This window comes from Capricornis sumatraensis, chromosome 14, assembly GCF_032405125.1.
Source record: "Capricornis sumatraensis isolate serow.1 chromosome 14, serow.2, whole genome shotgun sequence".
Taxonomy (NCBI): Eukaryota; Metazoa; Chordata; class Mammalia; order Artiodactyla; family Bovidae; genus Capricornis; species Capricornis sumatraensis.
This window is the reverse complement of record NC_091082.1, coordinates 39,156,295-39,178,652: the sequence shown is the minus strand read 5'-3', so window position 1 is coordinate 39,178,652 and position 22,358 is coordinate 39,156,295. Positions and strand designations below refer to the sequence as shown.

Here is a 22,358-nt window from a genome sequence, read left to right as displayed (position 1 = left end):
ATCACAAGCCTGCAATGTGCTATGGGCATCAGACATTGTGCCTGACACAGCTGATGGAGGGCCTGGGTTAACCTGGTCAGGTGGCAAGGCCATTGTTCCAAAACTTTGCTGCACAAGAAAATCACCTGTGTAGCCTTCCAGTGAATCCCAATGCCCATGCCATACTCTAGACTGGTTAAATTAGAAAGCCTAGGAGTAGGAGCCAGGTGTCCATATTTTGTAAATACCCCAAGGTGATTCTGATGTGCAGCCAAGTTTGGGAGCCACTAAGTCATGGGAAAGTGAGTTAAAAGAGTAAACTATAACTGTAAAAGTTAGCTCTGGATTTTCATCTTAGATTGAGTTTTAATTTTCTATGAGATCTTGAGTGATTTGTTTAACATCTGTGAACCTCAGTTTCCTCATCTATAAGACAGAGCCAATTCTTGCCTTATAGGATTATTGTAGGAATTAAATGTTTTAGGGAGAATTTAGCATATCCTGGCTCCATAAACATGAGTTGGAAGAATCACTTGAGAGTGGGGTTAATTAGTAGATTGCTCCCTGTGGGAGAGTAAGGCACATGGGTAATTTGAATTGGTCAAAGTCTAGACTTGAAATATACATATTCAAATATAAACAGTCTCAAGGCAGACTGGGTTATGTTCCTAAACCTTGCAGCTCTGACCTCAAAAATCTGAAAAGTCCATGAGGAACCTGCTTCTTACCTGCTATTAATTATCACCTATTGTTCATTGATTCTAGAACTACTTTCTCTCCAACCATGGGAATTCTTGGTAATAGCTGACGGCCTGTGCTCACTCACTGTGTTCCATTCCGGATTCAGCACTGTGTGTGAAGTTCAGAATTCTGTGACTACTGAAACTCCGGTGGTTATAAAGCAAAGTTGATTTTATATTGTTTAAAACATGACTCTCATTTTGAGTCATGCAGGTATAATTACAGGTATTTTATAATATTATTCTTTAGCACAGTCTAAACTATGCTTTTGTTCTCTGTGTTCTATTTTACTACATGTACATTACGAATTTTATTCCATTACATCAAATGGACTATTAGAGTCTGAAAGTCCAAATTGGTCCCTGTCTTTGCCCTTTAATCTGCAGAGCCCGTGAAATATCTGAGCTTCTTCTGTCTATATAATTAGGTTGCAAAACAGATGATATTTTGCTTTAAAAATAACTAATTTCCCTTGCATGCTGCCAGTGGCTTGATCCTGCATAATACAAAACAGGATTAAAGAAAAGTAATGTATTATATCTTTCCTATTAAGGATTTTTATTGGAGATAGTTGGAGATAAACAAAATATAACAAATATAAACAAAATATAACTCTGGCCACAAGTGTACCAGAGTCACTGGAGAACCTGAATTGAAATTTTATGTTTTCTGTAAACCTTCATCACCTTTTATGTTAGTGCTAGATGTAAAGTTGAGCTGGGATGAGCAGAGACAAGGCTGGGATCAGGACAGTGGTTCCTGGGTGTTTTCCTTGTTCTCCTGCATCAGACTTCTCTCTATTTTTTCAAGTCTTTGTTAATTTTTCTCAGGTATGTTTTGTAGTTTTCAGTGCATGTATCTTTTGTCAGATTTATCTGTAAGTATTTAATATTTTGATGTTACTGTAAAAGGTATTTTTAAATTTCAATTTCCAGTTGTTTGGCACTACAGTTTAGAAATACACTTATCTCGATCCATGAACCTAGTATTCCACAACTTACTAAACTCAATTATTAGTTCTAGTTGTTTTTTTGTGTGTGGCGTCTGTTAGATTTTCTACATAGATAATCATGTAAACTGTCAAGAAAGACAGTTTAACTTATTTCTTTCCAATCTGGATACATTTTATTTCTTTTTCTTGCCAGTTGCTCTGGCTAGAACCTCCCATATAATGTTGAATAGAAAGGGTGAACATCCTTGTCTTGTTTTTGATCTTGGAAAGCTTTAGTCTCTTACTATTAAGAATACTATTATCTGCAGGTTTTTCCTAGACACTTTTTATCAAACTGAGAATATCACCTTTGATTTATATTTTGCCAACCATTTTTATCAGTAATGGATTTTGGAGTTTGTTAAATGCTTTGTCTGCATCTACTGAGAGAATCTTTTTCTTTTTAGTCTTCTAATATGGTGAATTATAATGATAGATGAATTTTTTGTTAACCAACCCTGCATTCTTTGGATTAATTCATTTATTTAGTCATTAATTAAGTTATTCATGGTATAAAAATCCTTTTAATATGTTCCTAGCTATAATTTTCTAGTATGACTCACTAGTATTTTGTTTAGAACTTTTGTCTATTTGTTCATGAGGGATAATTGGTCTTCAACTTTTTTCTTGGAATAGCTTTGTTTTTGCTATCAGGGTAATCCTGGTCTCAAAGAATTAACTGGGATGTAGTCTCTGCTATCTGGGGCTTCCCAGGTGGCATTAGTGGTAGAGAACGCTCCTGCCAATGCAGGAGGTGTAAGAGACCTGGGTTCGGTCCGTGGGTCAGGAAGACCCCCTGGAGGAGGAAACGATAACCTACTCCAGTATCCTTGCCTGGAGAAAACCAAGGACAGAGGAGCTTGGCGGGCTGCATCCATGAGGTCACAAAGTGTTGGACACAACTGAAGTGACTTAGCACCCATGCACTCCCCTATTTGATTTTCAGGAAGAATTTGTGTAAAATTGATATTATTTCTTCCTTTAAAGTTTGGTAGAATTCACCAGTGTGGTTAAGTACACTGCTTTCTCTGTAGAAAGGTTGTTAACTACAGATTCTATTTCTTTAATGGATGTAGGGTTAGTCACATTATCTGTTACTTCTTGAGGGAGCTCTGGTACTTTGTATCTGTCGAGAAATGTGTTCATTCTTCCAAGTTGTGCTAACCTCCTGGCATAATGTTTCTTTATTATCCTTTCTTTATTTGTAGAAACTGTAGTGAGGTTGGAGAAGGCAATGGCATCCCACTCCAGTATTCTTGCCTGGAAAATCCCATGGATGGAGGAGCCTGGTAGGCTGCAGTCCATGGGGTTGCTGAGAGTTGGACATGACTCAGTGACTTCACTTTCACTTTGCACTTTCATGCACTGGAGAAGGAAATGGCAACCCACTCCAGTGTTCTTGCCTGGAGAGTCCCAGGGATGGGGGAGCCTGGTGGCCTGCCATCTATGGGGTCACACAGAGTCGGACACGACTGAAGTGACTTAGCAGCAGTAGTGAGGTTACTACCTCTTTTGTTCCTGACACGGGAAATTTGTGTCTTTGCTCTTTGCTGATCAGTCATGCTAGAGAAATATGAATTTTATTGATCTTAAAGAATCCACTTTAGATGGTATTGATTTTTCTCTATTGTTCTTTAAATTTTATATTTCCTTGATTTCTGACTTTATATTAATTATTTCCTTTCTGCTAGTTAGCCTTTAATTTGCTCATCTTTTTCTAGTTTGTTAAAGTGGAAGCTGAGGTAACTGATTGGAGACCCTCTGTTGTTTTCTGATACAGGCATTTAATGGGGTAAATTCCTTCTAACAATAGAAGTGTCTTCCTAATTTGGATATGTTGTTTTTCATTTTCATTCACTTAAAAACACTTTCTAATTTCCATTTTGGTTTCTTCTTTGACCCTAAGTTATTTGGAGCTGTGTTGTTGAGTTTCAAAATATTTAGGGATTTTCCAGGTATCTTTCTGGATTGACTTCAAATTTAACTCTAGTGTGTCAGAGCATAGTTGGAATGATGTGAAGCCTTTAAAATTTACTTAGACTTGTTTCATGTACCAGAATATGGTCTATCTTGGTAAATATTTTGTGTGCAATTCAAAAGAAAGTGTATTTTGCTGTTGTTGGGTTGAATGTTCTGTAAATGTCAGGTAGAATGAATTGATAGTTGTTCAAATCTTCTATATCCTTACTGGTTTTCTGTCTACTTGTTATATCAGTTATTGATATAACTTTTCTGCTATATCAGTTATTGAGAAAGGGGTATTTGAAATCTCCAGCTATAAGCCTGGAGTTTTCTGTTCATTATTGCAATTCTATCAGATTTGACTTCATATGTTTCAACTTCCATTATTTTTTTTTTAACATTAACCAATGTCATTCCAAAGCTATTTATTCAAAAGCACGAGGTATTTAAAAAAAAATTACTATTCTACTAACATTACCCAATAGTGTAAAAATAATAAAATAGTTTAGAAACACCAAATACCACACATTTTGATTGTTCTGACCTCCTGATGACTTTTATCCTTTCTCATTATAAAATCTCTCTCTTTTCCTCTAGGAATATTTTTGTCTTAAGTCTCTTTTGTTTGATATTGTTGTAACTGCCTCAGCTTTCTTATGGCAACTATTTGCATGGTATAGCCTTTTCCATACTTACATTTGCAACCTATTGTTTGTTTATATTTGAAGTGCACTTCCCATAGGCAGCATGTAGAAGAGTCTTGCTTTTTATCAAATCCAACAATATTGACTTTTAATAAGGATATTCAGACTACTTCATTTAATGGGAAAATTCATATGCTGTGGCCCAAAGTATTACTTTTCTGTATGTTTTCTATTCAACCAATCTGTCCTTTGTTCTTTTTATTTTATTTGCTTTCTTTTGAACTTATTGAACATTTTATATGACTCCACTTAATATTCTTTTTTGGCTTTTTAGCTCTAAATCTTTATTATTTAGTGATTGCTATAGGATTTATTGTATACATCTTTAAGTTATCACAGTCTACTTTTAAGTGATATTATACCACTTCCTGTCTAGAATAAGAACCTTACAGTATTTTCATTTCTCCACTCCTAAACTTTGTGCTGTTGTTGCCAAACATTTTAATTTTGTGTGTGTTATACCCACATATTACATTTTTGTTATTTTTGCTTTAGCAGTCAATTAACTTTTAAGGAGATTTAAATAAGAGAAAAACATAAATTTATTCACATGGTTGTCATTTCCAAAACTATTCATTCTTTTGTGTATATCCTTTGTGATGAATTCTTTCAGCTTTTTTAAGTCTGAAAAAGTCTTTATTTTCCTTTTATCTGAGGATGATACTCTGGTTGGGTGTATAACTGTAGGTTGGAAGTTTTCAGTACTTTAAGAATGTTGCTCCATTGTCTTCTCACCTGTATTATTTCTGAGAAGAATCATTTTATCATTGTTCCTTTACTTGTAACATTTTTCCCCCTCTGGCTATTTTCAAGATTTTTTCTCATCATTACTGGTTTTAAACCCATTTGATTATTATTTGAGTTATTAGCCTGATTCCTGGCTGAGCTTTAGGTCACTGGTCTCTATAACACTCAACCAAAGCAGATAATCACTTATGGGCTATTCATGTTTTAATATGATCAATTTCAGAATTCTGTTACACAAAGGCAGGAATTTCTGTAGGCACAAGTCTTATTCTCTTTTAATATAAATTTACCTTCTCTGTTAAATCTCATCTAATTCAACCAAAAGGAATTATTCCTTTATTTATAGTAGGAATGTCCATAGGTTTCAGAAGGCCAGTGGTGTGTGATGGACAGAATCTAAGAGGACCGTGCTATTTGTTACCCCTGCAGGATTTGGTTGGGGTCTCGTCCTACGTCGTGAACTTCAACCTTTTACTTCCTCTTTGTTTCCCCTCAGATTTCCCAAGGAGCCACCTGAAGGACAGATGAGGGTTTACCAGACTTAACCAGTCCTTTCTTCTCTTGTCTTCTCTCCTGTGGCAGTGTCTGGAGGCCGCAGCCGCCTGCACCTCATCGATCTTGGCAGCTGTGTGAAAGCTCTTAGCAAAAATCGGGAAGGAGGCTCAGGGCTGTGCCTCTCACTGTCTGCCCTGGGCAATGTCATCCTGGCTCTCGTCAATGGCAGCAAGCACATCCCATACAAGTAAGTGACTCTTCTGCTCGAAGAATGGGATGAAGTGAGCACAGTACCAGGGCTAGGTGGGGGTTTCTCAGTCTAGTGGCATCTGGGGAAAGTTGTACTGCAGATGTATGGACCACACTGTCAGTTCAGTGCCGGAAACTGGCCTTCACTAGCAGTTATGTAATGCATGATCTGCCAAATTCAAAAGCTGTGGAAATACATAAATTTGCCCCAATCCTAACATTAGGCTGCTCAAGTCAGAAATAATAGGAAGTTACCTCAGTTGAGGGCTTCAATAACAATTGCCATTGGTAGATTATTGTTGAGGCTTCCCTAGTGGCACTAGTGATAAAGAATTTGCCAGCCATGCAGGGGCTGCAGGAGGTGTGGGTTCGATCCCTGGGTCAGGAAGATCCACTGGAGGAGGGCATGGCAACCCACTCCAGTATTCTTGCCTGGAGAATCCCATAGACAGAGGAGCCTGGGGCTAAGGTCCATAGGATCTCAGAGCTGGACACAACTGAAATGACTTAGCATGCATGCGCTCAAACTTTTGCCACCATTGTACGAATGCTTTATAGAGGTAAGAGCAAGGGTCCTAAGATTGAATTACCATTCCCTTAGGAGTAGAGCTGCCATATCTAGCCAATAAAAGTATGGGATGCCCAGTTAAATTTTAATTTCAGATAAAAACCAAATATTTTCAGTGTTAAGTATGTCCCTAATATTGCATAAGCTATAGGGGCACCCTGTATTTTATCTGGCAATCCTATTTAGGAGAACTGAAATGCTTGGGGAATTACCACCCACTATCCCAAGCAAATGTTTGTTTCACTTCCAAGAACCTTTTCCTCTTTTCGGTTATGCTCCAGAAAGATGAAATTAGAACTGCTCCTATGTCTGGAATAGCCAAAAACTTGCCATATCATCTTTGGCCATGAATGACCCAGCCCTGGAGCCACCCCTCACCACCAACGCTCCAGTTCAGCTTTTCCACTAGACAATATGGTGATGGGATGAGGGGAACTCTCTAATTTTTCAGGCTCTGCCAAGGTCCAGCTGTACCTTTCACTAGCTATCTGAACCTTCACATCTCATGAACTGAGAGCTATAGCTATATATCTTATTTACACAACAAGGATAAAAGGCTTGTAATGGTATGTGTGTGAAAGTTTTTTGTAAAGTGTGTAACACTGTAGTCAATAACCAATAACAATAATGTGGTTGAGCCTATACCCACCTATTGAAATGGAAATAACACATACCTTACAGAGTTGCCATGAGGATTAAGCAAATATACGGTATATGGAATAATTTTTTAATCTGTAGGATTCGACAAATAAATGTTGCTGTTGTGTTGGGAAGTCAGGCAGTTTTTTCTACAGTAGCTGAGATTCAGTATGAGTTCTGGAGTTGTGCTTTGCCTCTACCATAAGTTGATGCCAACGCTGTGATTTTGTTCTCCACCAGGAAGCCCATTACTAGCCTACTTTGGAGTTTAAATAGATATTATAAGCCGGTCTGTCTCAGTTCTTGAAATGTGGAATTCTAGGATACACCCAGAAGTAGCTTTTCCAGCCCTTGTGTGATTCTTTTCTATGAGGAAAAAAAAAATTCAATTTGAAGGTTTATGAAGTTTCATTCAGTATCATTTCTACAACTGAATAAAGTCAACTTGTGATTACAAGAAAGAGAAGACGGAAGGAAGGGAGGGAGGAAGGAAAGAGAGAAGAGAAGGAGGGAAAAAAATAAAGGTCTGGAAAGGTCCTGTCAAGATTGAGATGTCAGAAAGAAAAGAAAGCGTTATCAGCCCTTGTTGGCTTCCCTGTCCATTAAAAGGGAAACGTGTATTAGTAAGATAACTTGACAGATCATGATGTAGACAAAATTCAAAATACCACCTTATGAGGTCACTGATTATGTATTTTGCTTGTATATTTATATCTCATATATATATATCTCACATTGTTTCTGTGGGGCAACATGCTTTTATGGATTTCAATAAATATTTGTTGAATTGATGGTGGGGGGATGGATAAAAGTAAGCATATGAAACTACTTTTACTTTAGATGAAGTAACTTCCTTTTGGTTCAAGTTGGGTTTTACTATCAACATTAAAAATTGTTTTTGTTCATAGTTCAAGGTCTCTTGTTAAATTAAACATACCATACACCAGTTAGTCACAATGACCTGCTCACTTGCGAGGGCTGACAAAATGTGGAAACTCCACTCACCTTTCTCTGCAGACATCTGTCTGCTTCAGCTCCCTTCTTTCCCTTCTGGCTCCGAGGGAGTGATGATTAAAGAAGCTCCATGTCTGAAGTAGACTTTGTTGTTCAGTCGCTAAGTTGTGTCTGACTCTTTGCGACACCATGGACTGCAGCATGCCAGTCTTCCCTGTCCTTCACCGTCTCCTGTAGTTTGCTCAAACTCATATCCATTGAGTCAGTGATGCCATCCAACCATCTCACTCTCTGTTGAAGTAGGCTTACAGTTAATATAAATACGGTGTCGACATAAGACCCAGGCGTAGAGTTGTCCCTCACCATCAGGATCCTCCTGGGGACCTTGCAGAGCTCCCCACTGCTTGGTGTCAGAAAACGTGGGGGCCTGGCCACCCAGCCAGCTCTGTCCTCCCCAGACCTTCACTGGCAGTGCACTTGTATAGCCAGCTGTATCATCCCTCAGTCCTGAATGCGCATCGTTAGGTGTGAGCTTTTGAAGATCGTTGCTGTAATATTGTTTCAGATTCTCAGCCACAGCAGATAGTCAATATTTGGTTCTGAGAATGCATTTGCAAAGTGATTAATCAACAATAAACTATCCTCTTTCAAAGTGCACGAAGATAAGGCCAAGATTTACTCAAGTCACCCAGCCAGTTGGTGGCAGGATCAATCCGCATCACATTTTACAGCCTCAGAGACCTTGGCAGTTCCTTACTGATCCACTCGCCCAGCCTCATCAAGCTCTGTAATATATTAGCTGCCTTTGCTCTGCACAGCATGAGGTCTTCAGCACAGCAGGATGGCCCAGATTTCTTTTATCAATTCAGTACGTGCTCCAAACCCCCATCACACAGCATTTTGTTAGCATACTAAACACTTTTCTCATGTCAAACCCTGTCTCTGCAGTAAGTTCCTGAGATAGGTTTTGTACCCTTGCAATTTTCCTCTTATTCTTGTTCACTTAAAGGAAAAAAAAAAAAAAAGGAAAACCAGACTCCACTCTCATGACCCTCCCCCCACGCCCTCCAAAACACACAAAAAACCCACTTCATTTGTCACCCTGGACACTTCTGTGCTTGGAACTCACATCACTTGTGTTTGCTTTTGGGAAATTAACTGGAATGTGCACAGAAGGGATAGAGCCTGTCCTCGTTTCTCTTCGTCATCGTTCCAGACAGACTCTCTGTCATGTGATCAAGCCCGAAAGCAAGTTTGGATTCATTACTCATCCCAGGAACTCCCATGGGCACCCTAGGTGTGCCCTGAATGGTTTTTGACTTTGCAAATGATATTGCCTTTATAAGTGATAAATGCAAGCGCAGAATAGTTTCCCAGACACAGCCGTGACATAGCTCAGGCTCGCTGGGCAATCCAAGTTCCATCAATCAATCCCAGTGGTGACACCATTCAGAAAAGCACCCGGGGACAGGAAGGAGACCACCAAAGGCTCCAACCCCCTTGTCAGACAGGCTACACAGAACTCCCTAAGTTTGGGGAACCTCTTGTTTCCAGGAAGCTGTCATAGTCCTAAGCTTTTCAACAGTGCATTTTGCCTGTTTCCTTCCATTGCTCAGCCATTTGCTGTTCCTCATCATAGCCTTCCCCTTGGATAGATGAGAAAAAATATATAGTGGCATCAAAACAAATTCCTATGCCAGAAACCAGCATGGCAGGCGTACATCACTAGAACTGCTACCCAGATGGGCCACTAGAACTGCTACCCAGAAGGGCCACTAGAACTGCTACCCAGAAGGGCCACCACAAGGCTCTGTCAGTGTGTACTTGGCTTTGGCTAAAAAGTCCTGTTATGTCCCAGCTGATCTGCAGGACCAGTCTCTCCAAAGACTTGGAAATTATAACCACCACCCAGTTCTCTCAAAATAGAATTTTTGGTACCTTCTAGATGTCTGGTAAGGGGAAGCATACCCTTCACACAGTGACACTTAAAGCCTGAAACATTTTTCCTTCATTTATAGCTGTGACTCCATTTGGAGAAATAATGACTTCAATAGGTCAAATGGTCTATTTTATCATTTGCCAGCAATATGCTGTCCTCTATTTCTAAACAACAGAGATGTTATAATGTCCTGGCTTCCACAGAACAAGAGGTCAAAGAAAGTCATTCTGTGACCCTCTAGTGTTGTATCTGTCTGAGATCCTCTTCCTAAGTCAATTTGAAGCATGGTTCTGCATGAACAGCCCCATGATGGAACTGGTACTCTATGCTCTTCTTTTATGGATTTGGTCTGTAGTGGAGGTGATGGAATTCCAGTTGAGCTATTTCAAATCCTGAAAGATGATGCTGTGAAAGTGCTGCGCTCAATATGCCAGCAAATTTGGAAAACTCAGCAGTGGCCACAGGACTGCAAAAGGTCAGTTTTCATTCCAATCCCAAAGAAAGGCAATGCCAAAGAATGCTCAAACTACCGCACAATTGCACTCATCTCACACGCTAGTAAAGTAATGCTCAAAATTCTCCAAGTCAGGCTTCAGCAATACGTGAACCGTGAACTTCCAGATGTTCAAGCTGGTTTTAGAAAAGGCAGAGGAACAAGAGATCAAATTGCCAACATCCGCTGGATCATGGAAAAAGCAAGAGAGTTCCAGAAAAACATCTATTTCTGCTTTATTAACTATGCCAAAGCCTTTGACTGTGTGGATCACAATAAACTGTGGAAAATTCTGAGAGAGATGGAAATACCAGACCACCTGACCTGCCTCTTGAGAAATTTGTATGCAGGTCAGGAAGCAACAGTTAGAACTGGACATGGAACAATAGACTGGTTCCAAATAGGAAAAGGAATACGTCAAGGCTGTATATTGTTACCCTGCTTATTTAACTTATATGCAGAGTACATCATGAGAAACGCTGGACTGGAAGAAGCACAAGCTGGAATCAAGATTGCCGGGAGAAATATCAATAACCTCAGATATGCAGATGACACCACCCTTATGGCAGAAAGTGAAGAGGAGCTAAAAAACCTCTTGATGAAAGTGAAAGAGGAGAGTGAAAAAGTTGGCTTAAAGCTCAACATTCAGAAAACTAAGATCATAGCATCACTTCGTGGGAAATAGAAGGGGAAACAGTGGAAACAGTGTCAGATTTTATTTTTTGGGGCTCCAAAATCACTGCACATGGTGACTGCAGCCATGAAACTAAAAGACGCTTACTCCTTGGAAGAAAAGTTATGAGCAACCTAGATAGCATATTCAAAAGCAGAGACATTACTTTGCCAACTAAGGTCCGTCTAGTCAAGGCTATGGTTTTTCCTGTGGTCATGTATGGATGTGAGAGTTGGACTGTGAAGAAGGCTGAACGCCGAAGAATTGATGCTTTTGAACTGTGGTGTTGGAGAAGACTCTTGAGAGTCCCTTGGACTGCAAGGAGATCCAACCAGTCCATTCTGAAGGAGATCAGTCCTGAGTGTTCTTTGGAAGGAATGATGTTAAAGCTGAAACTCCAGTACTTTGGCCACCTCATGCAAAGAGTTGACTCATTGGAAAAGACTCTGATGCTGGGAGGGATTGGAGGCAGGAGGAGAAGGGGACGACCGAGGATGAGATGGCTGGATGGCATCACTGACTCGATGGACGTGAGTCTGAGTGAACTCTGGAAGTTGGTGATGGACAGGGAGGCCTGGCGTGCTGCGATTCATGGGGTCGCAAAGCGTTGGACACGACTGAGCGACTGAATTGAACTGAACTGTGGTTCAGACCAAGACCTAATCCTTGTGTGTAAGAATCCATCACGGACAGTCTGTGGGGCTCAGGCATCTGACTCTCTGGTGCCCTTCTCTCTGGAGACGAAAGGTGGAGCCCAAGGCAGTCTGCTGTCGTGAGCTTCAGTGGCAAGCAAATACTGCTGCAGGGGCCACTTTGTGTGCATGCCTGCTGAGTCGCTTCAGGCGTGTCTGACTCTTTGTGACTCCATGGACTGTAGCCCATCAGGCTGCTCTGTCCATGGAGATTCTCCAGGCAAGAATACTGGAGTGGGTTGTCAGGCCCTCCTCCAGGGGATCTTCCCGACCCAGGGACTGAACCTGCATCTCTTATGTCTGCTCATTGGCAGGCGGGTTCTTTTCCACTAGCTCCATCTGGGAAGCCCCAGGGGCCATTTTAGAAAAGGTTATTCTACAGAAGTTAGGGATGCTCATCCTCAGTGTCTGGAATGGGAGTCTTTCTCCTCCTAAGGCCCTACTGAGGAGTCAGGAACCAAGGTCACATTCGAGAGAATGTGGAGAAATTGTGGAGAAATGACATTTTATAAATACAGGCAACTTTTTCAAAATGTGAATACCTCATCCATGCTGGAACCCATAGGCAGGATCTCTGGGAGCACCCTAAGATTTGTCAGGCCTTCATAAGAGTCACATTTCTGAAGAAGGTGGACATTCCTTTGCCTTGTCTTGAGAACTAATTTTCTCCCAGTAGCCAGTTCGATGTTGGGTTTGTCTTTGCTTTCTCAGAACTGGAAACCCACACAGTGTCTGGGAAGCTAGAGAAAGGAGCTCATGACTGATATGAGCCACAATACTCAGTTTCCCTAATTCACACAGGAGGTAAAAGATTCGTTCCTTGGGACTCAAATGCATGTTATTGACAAAGGGAAATTAAATAGATATTTTCCAGGAAAAATGCAAAGGGATATTAATTCTCCAGATTTACTTAAGATAGCATATAATGGAGAGAAACTCTGAGGAAGAATCTTTGTGTGCATGTGGTATGAGACACACACATCTGCATATTTAGCAACCTTTAAATGTACGTTAATGCTGTATTATCTCTTCCTGATTTACAGAGAGAACATCAATTTAAAACTATTTTCACAAACTCCAGATACCAGTTTATAGCATTCCCTGTTTAGAAATAAAATAATCAAAGTCTCAGGTTGCCAAGCAACTGCAGCAATGATGATTCTTAGTGTTGCTGCTTCAGAATATCCATTTCTATACATTTTAATGACTGTGAGGATGCAGAGAAAGTGAGTTCAGAAAATCAGTGGTACGTGGGTCTCTTTTGTATGAAATTCTAGCATCTTACTTCCTTTCATTCTTCCCTCCTACCTCCGTTTGCTTCCCTGGCCAGTAATATCTTCACATTTAATTTTCAAAGTTCTCAGAGATCTATATTATTTTCTTACGAGTTGGGGCATCACCTACCAGTAAATGAATTCTACCAGGATTATCACAGAACCATACAGGTCACTCAGGGAGAAATGAGGCTGCCTGGGACTCAGCTGGGATCACAAGCCATGGGTTCAAACATTGGGTCTTTCTGTCACTGTCTAACACATAAACTATAAACACATAAAGCTATAGGGACTTCCCTATAGCTCAGATGGTAAAGAATCTGCCTGCAATGCAGGAGACCTGGGTTCGATCCCTGGGTCAGGAAGATCCCCTGGAGAAGGAAGTGATAACCATTCCAGTATTCTTGCCTGGAGAATCTCCATGGACAGAGGAGCCTGGTGGGCTATAGCCCATGGGGGTCACAAAGTGTCAGACATGACTAAGTGACTGACACACACAGAGCACATAAACTCTGTGTGTCATCCTTTCAGTTCCCAGGAGGACCCCTTTCTGTCCCCTCACAGAACTTCACTGAATTGGGAGCAGACTGTTAGGCCCCCAACTCAATCATGATCCTTGGCAGCAAAGCCATAGTATATAGTTTTCTTTGTCCCTCTCAGATAATGAGCCTATGGTTTGAGGACTGAGCAGAAGTCAGGAGGCGTCTTCATTTCTCTTTTGGTTTTTCGAGAGGTTCTCTTTGATGTTCAATTTCTGAGGCTACTAATCAGACCCTTTTCTCTCTGTATTCCAAACCAGTTGGCGAATAGACACAAGAGTATGATTAGAGGCTACCCTGGTGGCTCAGTGGTAAAGAATCGACCTGCCGATGCAGGAGGCTCGGGCTCGATCCCTAGTCTGGAAAGATTCCATATGCCTCAGGGGAGCTAGGCCCACACACCACAGCTATTAAGCCTGTGCTCTAGAGCCCGGGAGCCACAACTACTGAGCCCACACTCCCTAGAGCCTGTGCTCCAGAACAAGAGAAGCCACCACAGTGAGAAGCCTGCACGCTACAGCTGGAGGGTGAAGTGAAGCGAAGTCACTCAGCTGTGTCCGACTCTTTGCAACCCCATGGACTGTAGCCTACCAAGCTCCTCTGTCCATGGGATTTTCCAGGCAATAGTACTGGAGTGGATTGCCATTTCCTTCTCCAGAGGATCTTCCTGACCCAAGGATCGAACCTGGGTTTCCCGCATTGTAGACAGAAGCTTTATAACTAGAGAGTAGCTCCCACTAAACGAAACTAGAGAAAAGTCTACACAGCGACGAAGACCCAGTGCAGTCCAAGATAAATAAATCAATAAAATTATGTAAAAAATCGAATGATTGGGAATTGAATTCTCCATCTGCTGAATCCTAGCAGAGTGGAAGGAGATCTCCTGTCACTCCACAGACTTAGACCCCAGGACTCAGGAATGGGCAGAAACGGGGTCAGCAGAGCAGTCCCTTACCCAGACAGCCACATGGCTCAAGTGGAGGGATGTGTGAGCTGCAGAGGGGCAGACAGACAGACAGCACTGGGCTGCACGTGCCCATGACCACATTTACCAGCCTCACCAGTCAGGCCTTTTTCCTCCTGTTGTTCGTTTGGGAAGTCATGTCCCACTCTCTGCAACCCCATGAGTGGCAGCACACCGGGCTTCCCTGTCCTTCACTATCTCCTGGAGTTTGCTCAAACTCATGCTCACTGATTCAGTGATGCCATCCAACCATCTCATCCTCTGTTGCCCCCTTCTCCTCCTGCCTCCAATCTTTCCTAGCACCACAGTCTTTTCCAATGAGTCGGCCCTTCCTATCAGGTGGCCTGTGAATATTCCTCCCAGGGAATATTCAGGACTGGTTTCCTTTAGGAGTGACTGGTTGGATCTCCTTGCAGTCCAAGAGACTCTGAAGAGTCTTCTCCAACACCACAGTTCAAAAGCATCAGTTCTTCAGCTTTCTCTTTTTATGATCTAACTCTCACATCCATACACGACTCTGGAAAAACCATAGCTTTGACTATATGGCCGTTTGTCAGCAGTGATGTCTCTGCTTCTTAATACGTTGTCTAGATTTGCCATAGCTTTTATTCCAAGGAGCAAGCACTTTTAATTTCGGGGCTGCAGTCACCATCCACAGTGATTTGGGGGCCCAAGAAAAGAAAGCCTGTCACTGTTTCCATTGTTTCCCCATCTATTTGCCATTAAGTGATGGGACCAGATGCCATGATGTTAGTTTTTTGAATGTTGAGTTTTAAGCCAGCTCTCTCACTCTTCTCTTTCACCTTCATCAGGAGGCTTTTAGTTTCTCTTCACTTTTTGCCATTAGGGTGATGTACTCTGCATATCTGAAATTATTGATATTTCTGCCAACAATCTTGATTCCAGCTTTTGCTCATCCAGCTCAGCATTTCACATGAAACAGAAGTTAAATAAGCAGAGTGACAATATACAGCCTTGACATTCTCCTTTCGCAGTTTTGAATCAGTCCATTGTTCCATATCCATTTCTAACTGTTGCTTCTTGACCTGCATACAGGTTTCTCAAGAGGCAAGTATGGTGGTCTGGTATTCCCACCTCTTCCAGAATTTTCCATTTTGTTGTGATCCACACAGTCAAAGGCTTTAGTGTAGTTGATGAAGCAGAGTAGATGTTTTTCTGGAGTTCCCTTGCTTTTTCTATGATCCAGTGGATGTTGGCAATTTGATTTCTGATTCCTCTGCCCTTTCTAAATGTAGCTTGTACATCTGGAAGTTCTCAGTTCATGTACTGTTGAAGCCTAGTTTGAAGGATTTTGAGCATTACCTTGCTAGCGTTTGAAATAAGCGCAATTTTATGGTACTTTGAACATTCTTTGGCATTGCCTTTTTTGTGTTGGAATGAAAACTGATCTTTTCCTCCTGTGGCAATTTCTGAGTTTCCCAAATTTGCTGGCATATTGAGTGCAGCACTTTCACAGCAACATCTTTTAGGATTTGAAATAGCTTAGCTGAAATCCCATCACCTCCACTAGCTTTGTTTTTAGTAATGCTTCCTAAGGCCCACTTGACTTAACACTCCAATATGTCTGGCTCTAGGTGAGAGATCATACCTTTGTGGTTATCCAGGTCATTAAGACCTTTTTTGTACAGTTCTTTGTATTCTTGCAATCTCTTCTTAATCTCTTCTGTTTCTGTTAGGTCCTTGCTGTTTCTATATTTTATCATGCCCATCTTTGCATGACAAAGTAAATAAAAGGACAAAAAGTAGAATGGGAACTTTGTTTTCATTTTTGCCAAGGGCCTAGAGATTCCTAGGGGCTTCCCTGGTACGTCAGCTGGTAAAGAACCTGCCTGCAATGTAGGAGACTCCTGTTGGATTTCTGGGTCAGGAAGATCTCCTGTTGAAGGTATAGGCTACCCACTCCAGTATTCTTGGGCTTCCCTGGTGGCTCAGATAGTAAAGAATCCACTTGCAATGCAGGAGACCTGGGTTCGATCCCTGAGTTGGGAAGATCCCCTGGAGGAGGGCATGCTTGGAGTATTCTTGCTTGGAGAATCCCATGGACAGAGCAGCCTGGTGGGCTGTAGACCATGGGGTCCCAAAGAGTCATACACAACTGAGCAACTAAGCACAGCATGCACAGCTGTGAGATTCCTAATTTATGGAGTTGCTGAGTCCTAGGGAGAAGGAGGAAATTGCTTCTAGTACTTGTTTTCTGGGTTTCTGCTCCAATCCAGGTGGTTGGCATGTGCAAGTGTGAGCCGTGGCTGAGGGGTGTTCCACCGTGTGAGTGTAATGACAACAGCTCATAGTCATCATTCCCTTGCTGTGCATCCAGAGCTGCACTGAAGGCTTGCTGGGGATTTAATTCTCCCAACAGCCTCCTAGCATAGGTACTACTGTGGTCATACTGGTATTACAGATGGGGAAGCTGCGACCAGAGGATTAAGTGACTTGTTCTTATCTACAGGACTGGTAGGTGACAGAGATACTTCACTGCCTCTGATATATAACCTCTTTCTGACACAGTGTGCAGAATGGCATGGTGCTCAATCAGTACTTGTTGAAATAAGGCCAGACAATGGATCAAATGTATCTATAAAGCTTGAATACATGCAGGTGGTTGTAAGTGAAAATGTGGGTCCAAGGCAGGGGACCAGCTGTGGCTAACTGTCCATTCAGGGTCATCTGGCCTCACTTTTTCCATGATGTGGCAGTGAAGAAAGTAAAATAAGAAAAATGAGGATGGGAAACAATTCCCCCTCCCCAATCTCAATCCAGTAGCAGGGCTGAATCAGAAATGCCACGTGAGAATGTTCAAGTTAGTAAGTGAGAGAACCTTGTGCAGGGTTGATGAACACAACTCGGCTGACCTTGTTAAATGGCTCTCAGAGGAGCTCACCCATCCTGATGCCATATTCTGGGTACCACCAGCAGATGAACTCAGCAAATCTCAGCTATTTCACAGTCTTCTGCTCTTTCTTAATTTCTGTAATCTTTCTCGTGTGAGAGCCTGGAAGTTCATATAGCCATTTCTTGTACCCTGAAGAGCTTCAGGATACTCTAATGTTTTCTGAGGACACAGGACTCCCAGACAGCCCTCCTGCCTGGCTGGATGGCCTCCTGCATGAGAAGTGTTTACCCACCCCCATTCTGGAGACTGCAGAGCGGCACAGCCTCCCGATAAGACAGTTTCCAGCCCTCTTCCCCCTTGGCACCAGCTTCTGCAGGTGCATTAAGACACTCCTGAGTGAATAGATTCCTGTCAGAAGAGAGAGGTCACCATCCAGTCTGGGTCTAGAAGTTGTGCTGAACACAAGAAAGGTAAGGTGGAGAGAGGCAAGAGGTGAGAATGATGGCAGGGCCGAGGATGACGGGGCGTGCGGTGATGAGCTTCCTCCAACAGCTGGCCAATAATCTCAGTTTGGGGCATTTCTACAGTTGGTAGATGAGACTGTCATCTATTGATGGGAATTTGTGAAGTTTCTTCAGGTTCCACTCCCAGAGAAGTATGTGAAACCACATACCTGTGGTTTCCAAAAGAGAAGGAATGTGTGACACAGGCTCAGGAGGTGGTGCTGAGCTGAGACCAGGGAGGCGCGGGTCCTCATGCCAGGTCCACTGCCCACCTCCAGACACTCAGGCTCTCTTCCTGCAGTTTCTTTTTTCCTTTTAATGTTATTTATTTTGAGGGGTGCACCCCATAGCATGCAGGATCTTAGTTCCCTGACCAGAGATTAAACCCTTGCCCCCTGCTTTGGAAGCACAAAGTCTCAGCCACTGGACTGCCTGGGAAGTCCCTCTTCCTGTGCTTTTTTCCACCAGCTGACTCAGAATTACCATTCACCTCTATCTCAGAAATGTGATAGAGTCCTTTGAGACAATGTCCCTGATAGACCTTTAAAGAAACACGTTTCAAAGGTAAAAATGAGAGTTTGCATATATTTCAAAACGTTATAACCGAGACTGATCTGGCAGTATTGTATTTTTATGTCTGTTTCTTGATTTTAAAAGTATGCATCCCTTTTGGCCAAGTGAATTATAATTACCTTTTGTTAAAATGGAAGCTTCATACATTTTTCAGCAGGAGTTTGTGTGCCTGATGTATCGGGTTGCTGCCAGATACAGACATTTAATTTAAGAGACTCCAACCTGGAGTACTCTGCACAAAGAGAGAAATAACAGATTCTCTAAGGAGTGAATGACTCCACCTGCCGCCTACCTCAGAGGGACCACCACAGAGAGGGGGCGGTAGGTGAGCAGAGGGTGCTGCAGCCGTGCTGTATCTGTCTGGCCATTCAAATTGTTAAAGACAAATTTTTCCCATAATATGGCCTTTGAATACAAGCCACAGCCTTCTGGGGCTCAGCCAGAGACATGTTCCAACCCTGAAGCAAAACCTGAATGTGTTAGATTTCATGAGACAAGGATTTTTCTTTCAAAGAGATTTTTAAGGCTGACCTTGATGATACAAATTTCACCTTACGTTTTATATCCCAAGTGATACACCAAGTTTAACTCCATTATTCATGGAGCATGGTGCTATTCTGATCAGGAAGGTGAACTCTGGCCCAAAGCCCCCTACTGAAGGGGGAGTTCAAGTGCCTGATTTTGTTACAATTCTGATTGAGGCTACCAAACATGTTGTCATTGTTGTTTAGTAACTAAGATGTGTCTGACTGTTTTGCTACCCCCAGACCATAGCCTGCCAGGCTCCTCCATCTGGGATTTTTCCAGACAAGAATACTAGAGTGGGTAGGTAGCCATTTCCTCTTCCAGGAGATCTCCCCGACCCAGGGATCACACCCAAGTCTCCTGCATTGTCAGGCAGGTTCTTTGTCAGTGAGCCACAAGGGAAACCCATAACAAACATACACAAGAAATAATGTGAGCAATATGTGGCAGAATATCTGCAAGTTCTTTTATGCATTGAGTCATTATCTTTTAGTCAACTGTTCACTATTAATTAAAAAATACTAACTGGACCCCTACAATACTCAAGACACTGGAAATATGACAGAGAAACATAGATGATTTCCACTCCTTGGACAATTTACAGTGTAGGAGAGATAGAGACATAAACGGCAAGTCTCACACTTGGTAATGTGTGAAAACCAGTGCTTAACCGCTGGTGAGGAAAGTTACTCAAGTAAGGCCGAGGGAATCAGAAAATCTGCAGTAATGGCTGTCTGGGCAGATCTTTCCTCATGTGTGCCCACTCGCTCTCCATTCTCACTCATCTGTTTTGCAAAGTTTCCCACTGTCCATCCATAAATGCCTAACATTCACAGCTGTTCTGTCTTTTGGTAGAATGATGTCAACATAGCCTGACACAAATCATGATAAACTAGTGGGCCAAAGGCAAGACTCCGAGTCCACAGCTAATTGTTATCTTTAATGATAACTAATCATCATATCACAAGTTATGTTGCTGCTAGAAGAAAACAGCCAAAGGAGGAGGGCTTCAGGTTAGCTCGGGGCCAATGCACAGAGAGCCCAAGGTGCCCTCAGGTATGTGCAGGGCTCTGTGACTATTCAAGGATGGCTTGATTTAGGCACCATTAGACGTGAGGAGGGATGGAGCATACAAATGAGTTGGGGCTTAATTCATTTAAAAAGTGTCTTGAACATTAATAGAGCTTCAATCAGAGTATCCAACCATAAATTCTCACCTGTTTCACAACTGGTTCAGGCTCAATTGAGCATTAATAGATTTTTTTTGTCCATGCAAATGAGGTGATAATTCATTTCATGTATAATTGAACAAATTTCAGTTATATTCATGGAGCAGTTAAGTTGTACCAAATTGTCTAATGTACCTAGTAATTTTTTAACTAAAATACAGCTGAAGTTTTATTTTTATATAATAAAGGAAGAACTCAAGAAATAGAGGTTATGGTACATTTGTTACTGCTTTGAAGAATAGTGGACCTGAATAGACTTTACGACACTCCTTTGGGGCAGCAACCACAATTGCTTTTTATTTCTGTTTTTCCTTACCATTCTTTAGGTACTGTAAGGAGTACCTTAGCAGTGAAATCAGTAAAAAACTTTGGGAGTTTCTAGATTTGGCTAAAAGGAAGTATTATCAGGGCCTAGTTTATAAGCATGCATTTCCCAATTCCGTGTCCCAACGTGCCAATAGAGAGTGTTAAACATGTCTGTCCTAAAAGTTCTGTGTGAGCTCTTTCCGTCAAACCATTTATCTCATGTCTCCCATTAACCTTGCCTTCCGGAAGCATAAAATCCTACACTGAGGACTAATTGTAATTGCGTGTATTGAGAAGATGTTTATGTATGTAGTTTCTCGAACAGAGTCCAAGGGAGGCCCTAAGGGCATGTGATACATCCACTGTTTTTTTTCTGAGGATTCTTTTTGGTGAAGGGAGAAAGGTTTTAGTTTCATCTACGTCCACACAGGGCTTCTCAGGTGATTCATTGGTAAAGAATCCACCTGCCAATGGAGGAGATACAAGTTTAATCCCTGTGTCGGGAAAGATCGGCTGGGGTAGGAAATGGTAACCCACTCCAGTATTCTTGTCTGGGAAGCCCCAGGACAGAGGAGCCTAGTGGGCTACAGTCTGTGGGGTCGCAAAAGAGTCGGACATGACTTAACAACTAAACAACAACAACCCTCCACTCAGCTGCCAGAATGTGCTTTTAAAATGTAATCCTGATGTCACCCACCTCTTTAAATCCTTCAGTGGCTTCTTGTTGGCTGCAGGTTCAAACCCTTGTGTGGCCTATGAAGCTCTTGATCATTTGGGGCAGGCTCACCTTTCTGATCATAGAAACTATGCACAGTCTCTTGAAGCCCCTATGGCCTCTCACACCCACATGCTTTGTAGATGCTGTTTCTTCTGCTTACAATAACCTGTCCATTCATTCCTTCCTTCAGTGAATAGTTCCCAGGAGCACACTATAGTCCAGGATTGAGCTGGATCTCTTTCTACCTATTTCTTTTTTCTTTTTTTTTTTACTTTACAATATTGTATTGGTTTTGCCATACATCAACATGTATCCGCCACGAGTGTACACCTGTTCCCCATCCTGAACACCCCTCCCGCCTCCCTCCCCGTACCATCCCTCTGGGTCATCCCAGTGCCTGTTTCTTGTACGGTTTAATTGTGAACTGTGTCATATATACAGATGTAGAGACACATCAGCTCAGTCTATAAAATAACAAGTCAAATACCTGTGTGCCCACCGGCCAGATGAGGAAATAGACTTCAATGCCTCGAGAGGCCCCCATGTACTCTTCTCTGATTGTACTGACCTCCCCCCTTTTCCAGAGGGGGCCACTGTGCTGAAAAAAGTCTTATATCTAAAATCCCCTTGCTTGCTTTGCAATGTTACTGCCTAAATTGTGTCCCTAAAAACTACATGTTTAGTTTCCTGTGTTTTTGAACTTTACATAACATAGAATCATGCTCTCCCTGGTCCTTCTGTAACTTAACTTATTTCAATCAGTATTTCATTTTTGATATCCATATTGATGTGTGTAGCTATAGTCTATTCATTTTCATTAATGTATGATTTTTCATTGTGGGAGGATATCAAGAGTTTTTGATCTCCTGTTGATGGCTTTATAAGCAGTTTAACAAAATAGCCAAATTTTGTCTAATTCATTTCTGCCTCTGAAGAGATGCTCTCCTCCTTTAATTCTTTAATGTGGTAAATTACATAAATCAACCTCCTAATATTAAAAACTGTTGCATTCCTTCCTGTGTACCCTTCAAGGCTTATCTCAAATAC

The 22,358-nt window shown here is 41.8% G+C and overlaps 1 protein-coding gene across 1 annotated transcript in view; it reads left to right on the top strand.

Annotated features, from left to right (window-relative positions):
* KIF26B (kinesin family member 26B) overlaps nucleotides 1-22,358 on the top strand; it is a 508,250-nt gene that overhangs the window by 433,287 nt on the left and 52,605 nt on the right. Inside the window, exon 10 of the mRNA XM_068986463.1 lies at nucleotides 5,707-5,866. Within this exon, the coding sequence (XP_068842564.1) occupies nucleotides 5,707-5,866 (160 nt within the window). The remainder of the gene's footprint in view (nucleotides 1-5,706; nucleotides 5,867-22,358) is intronic.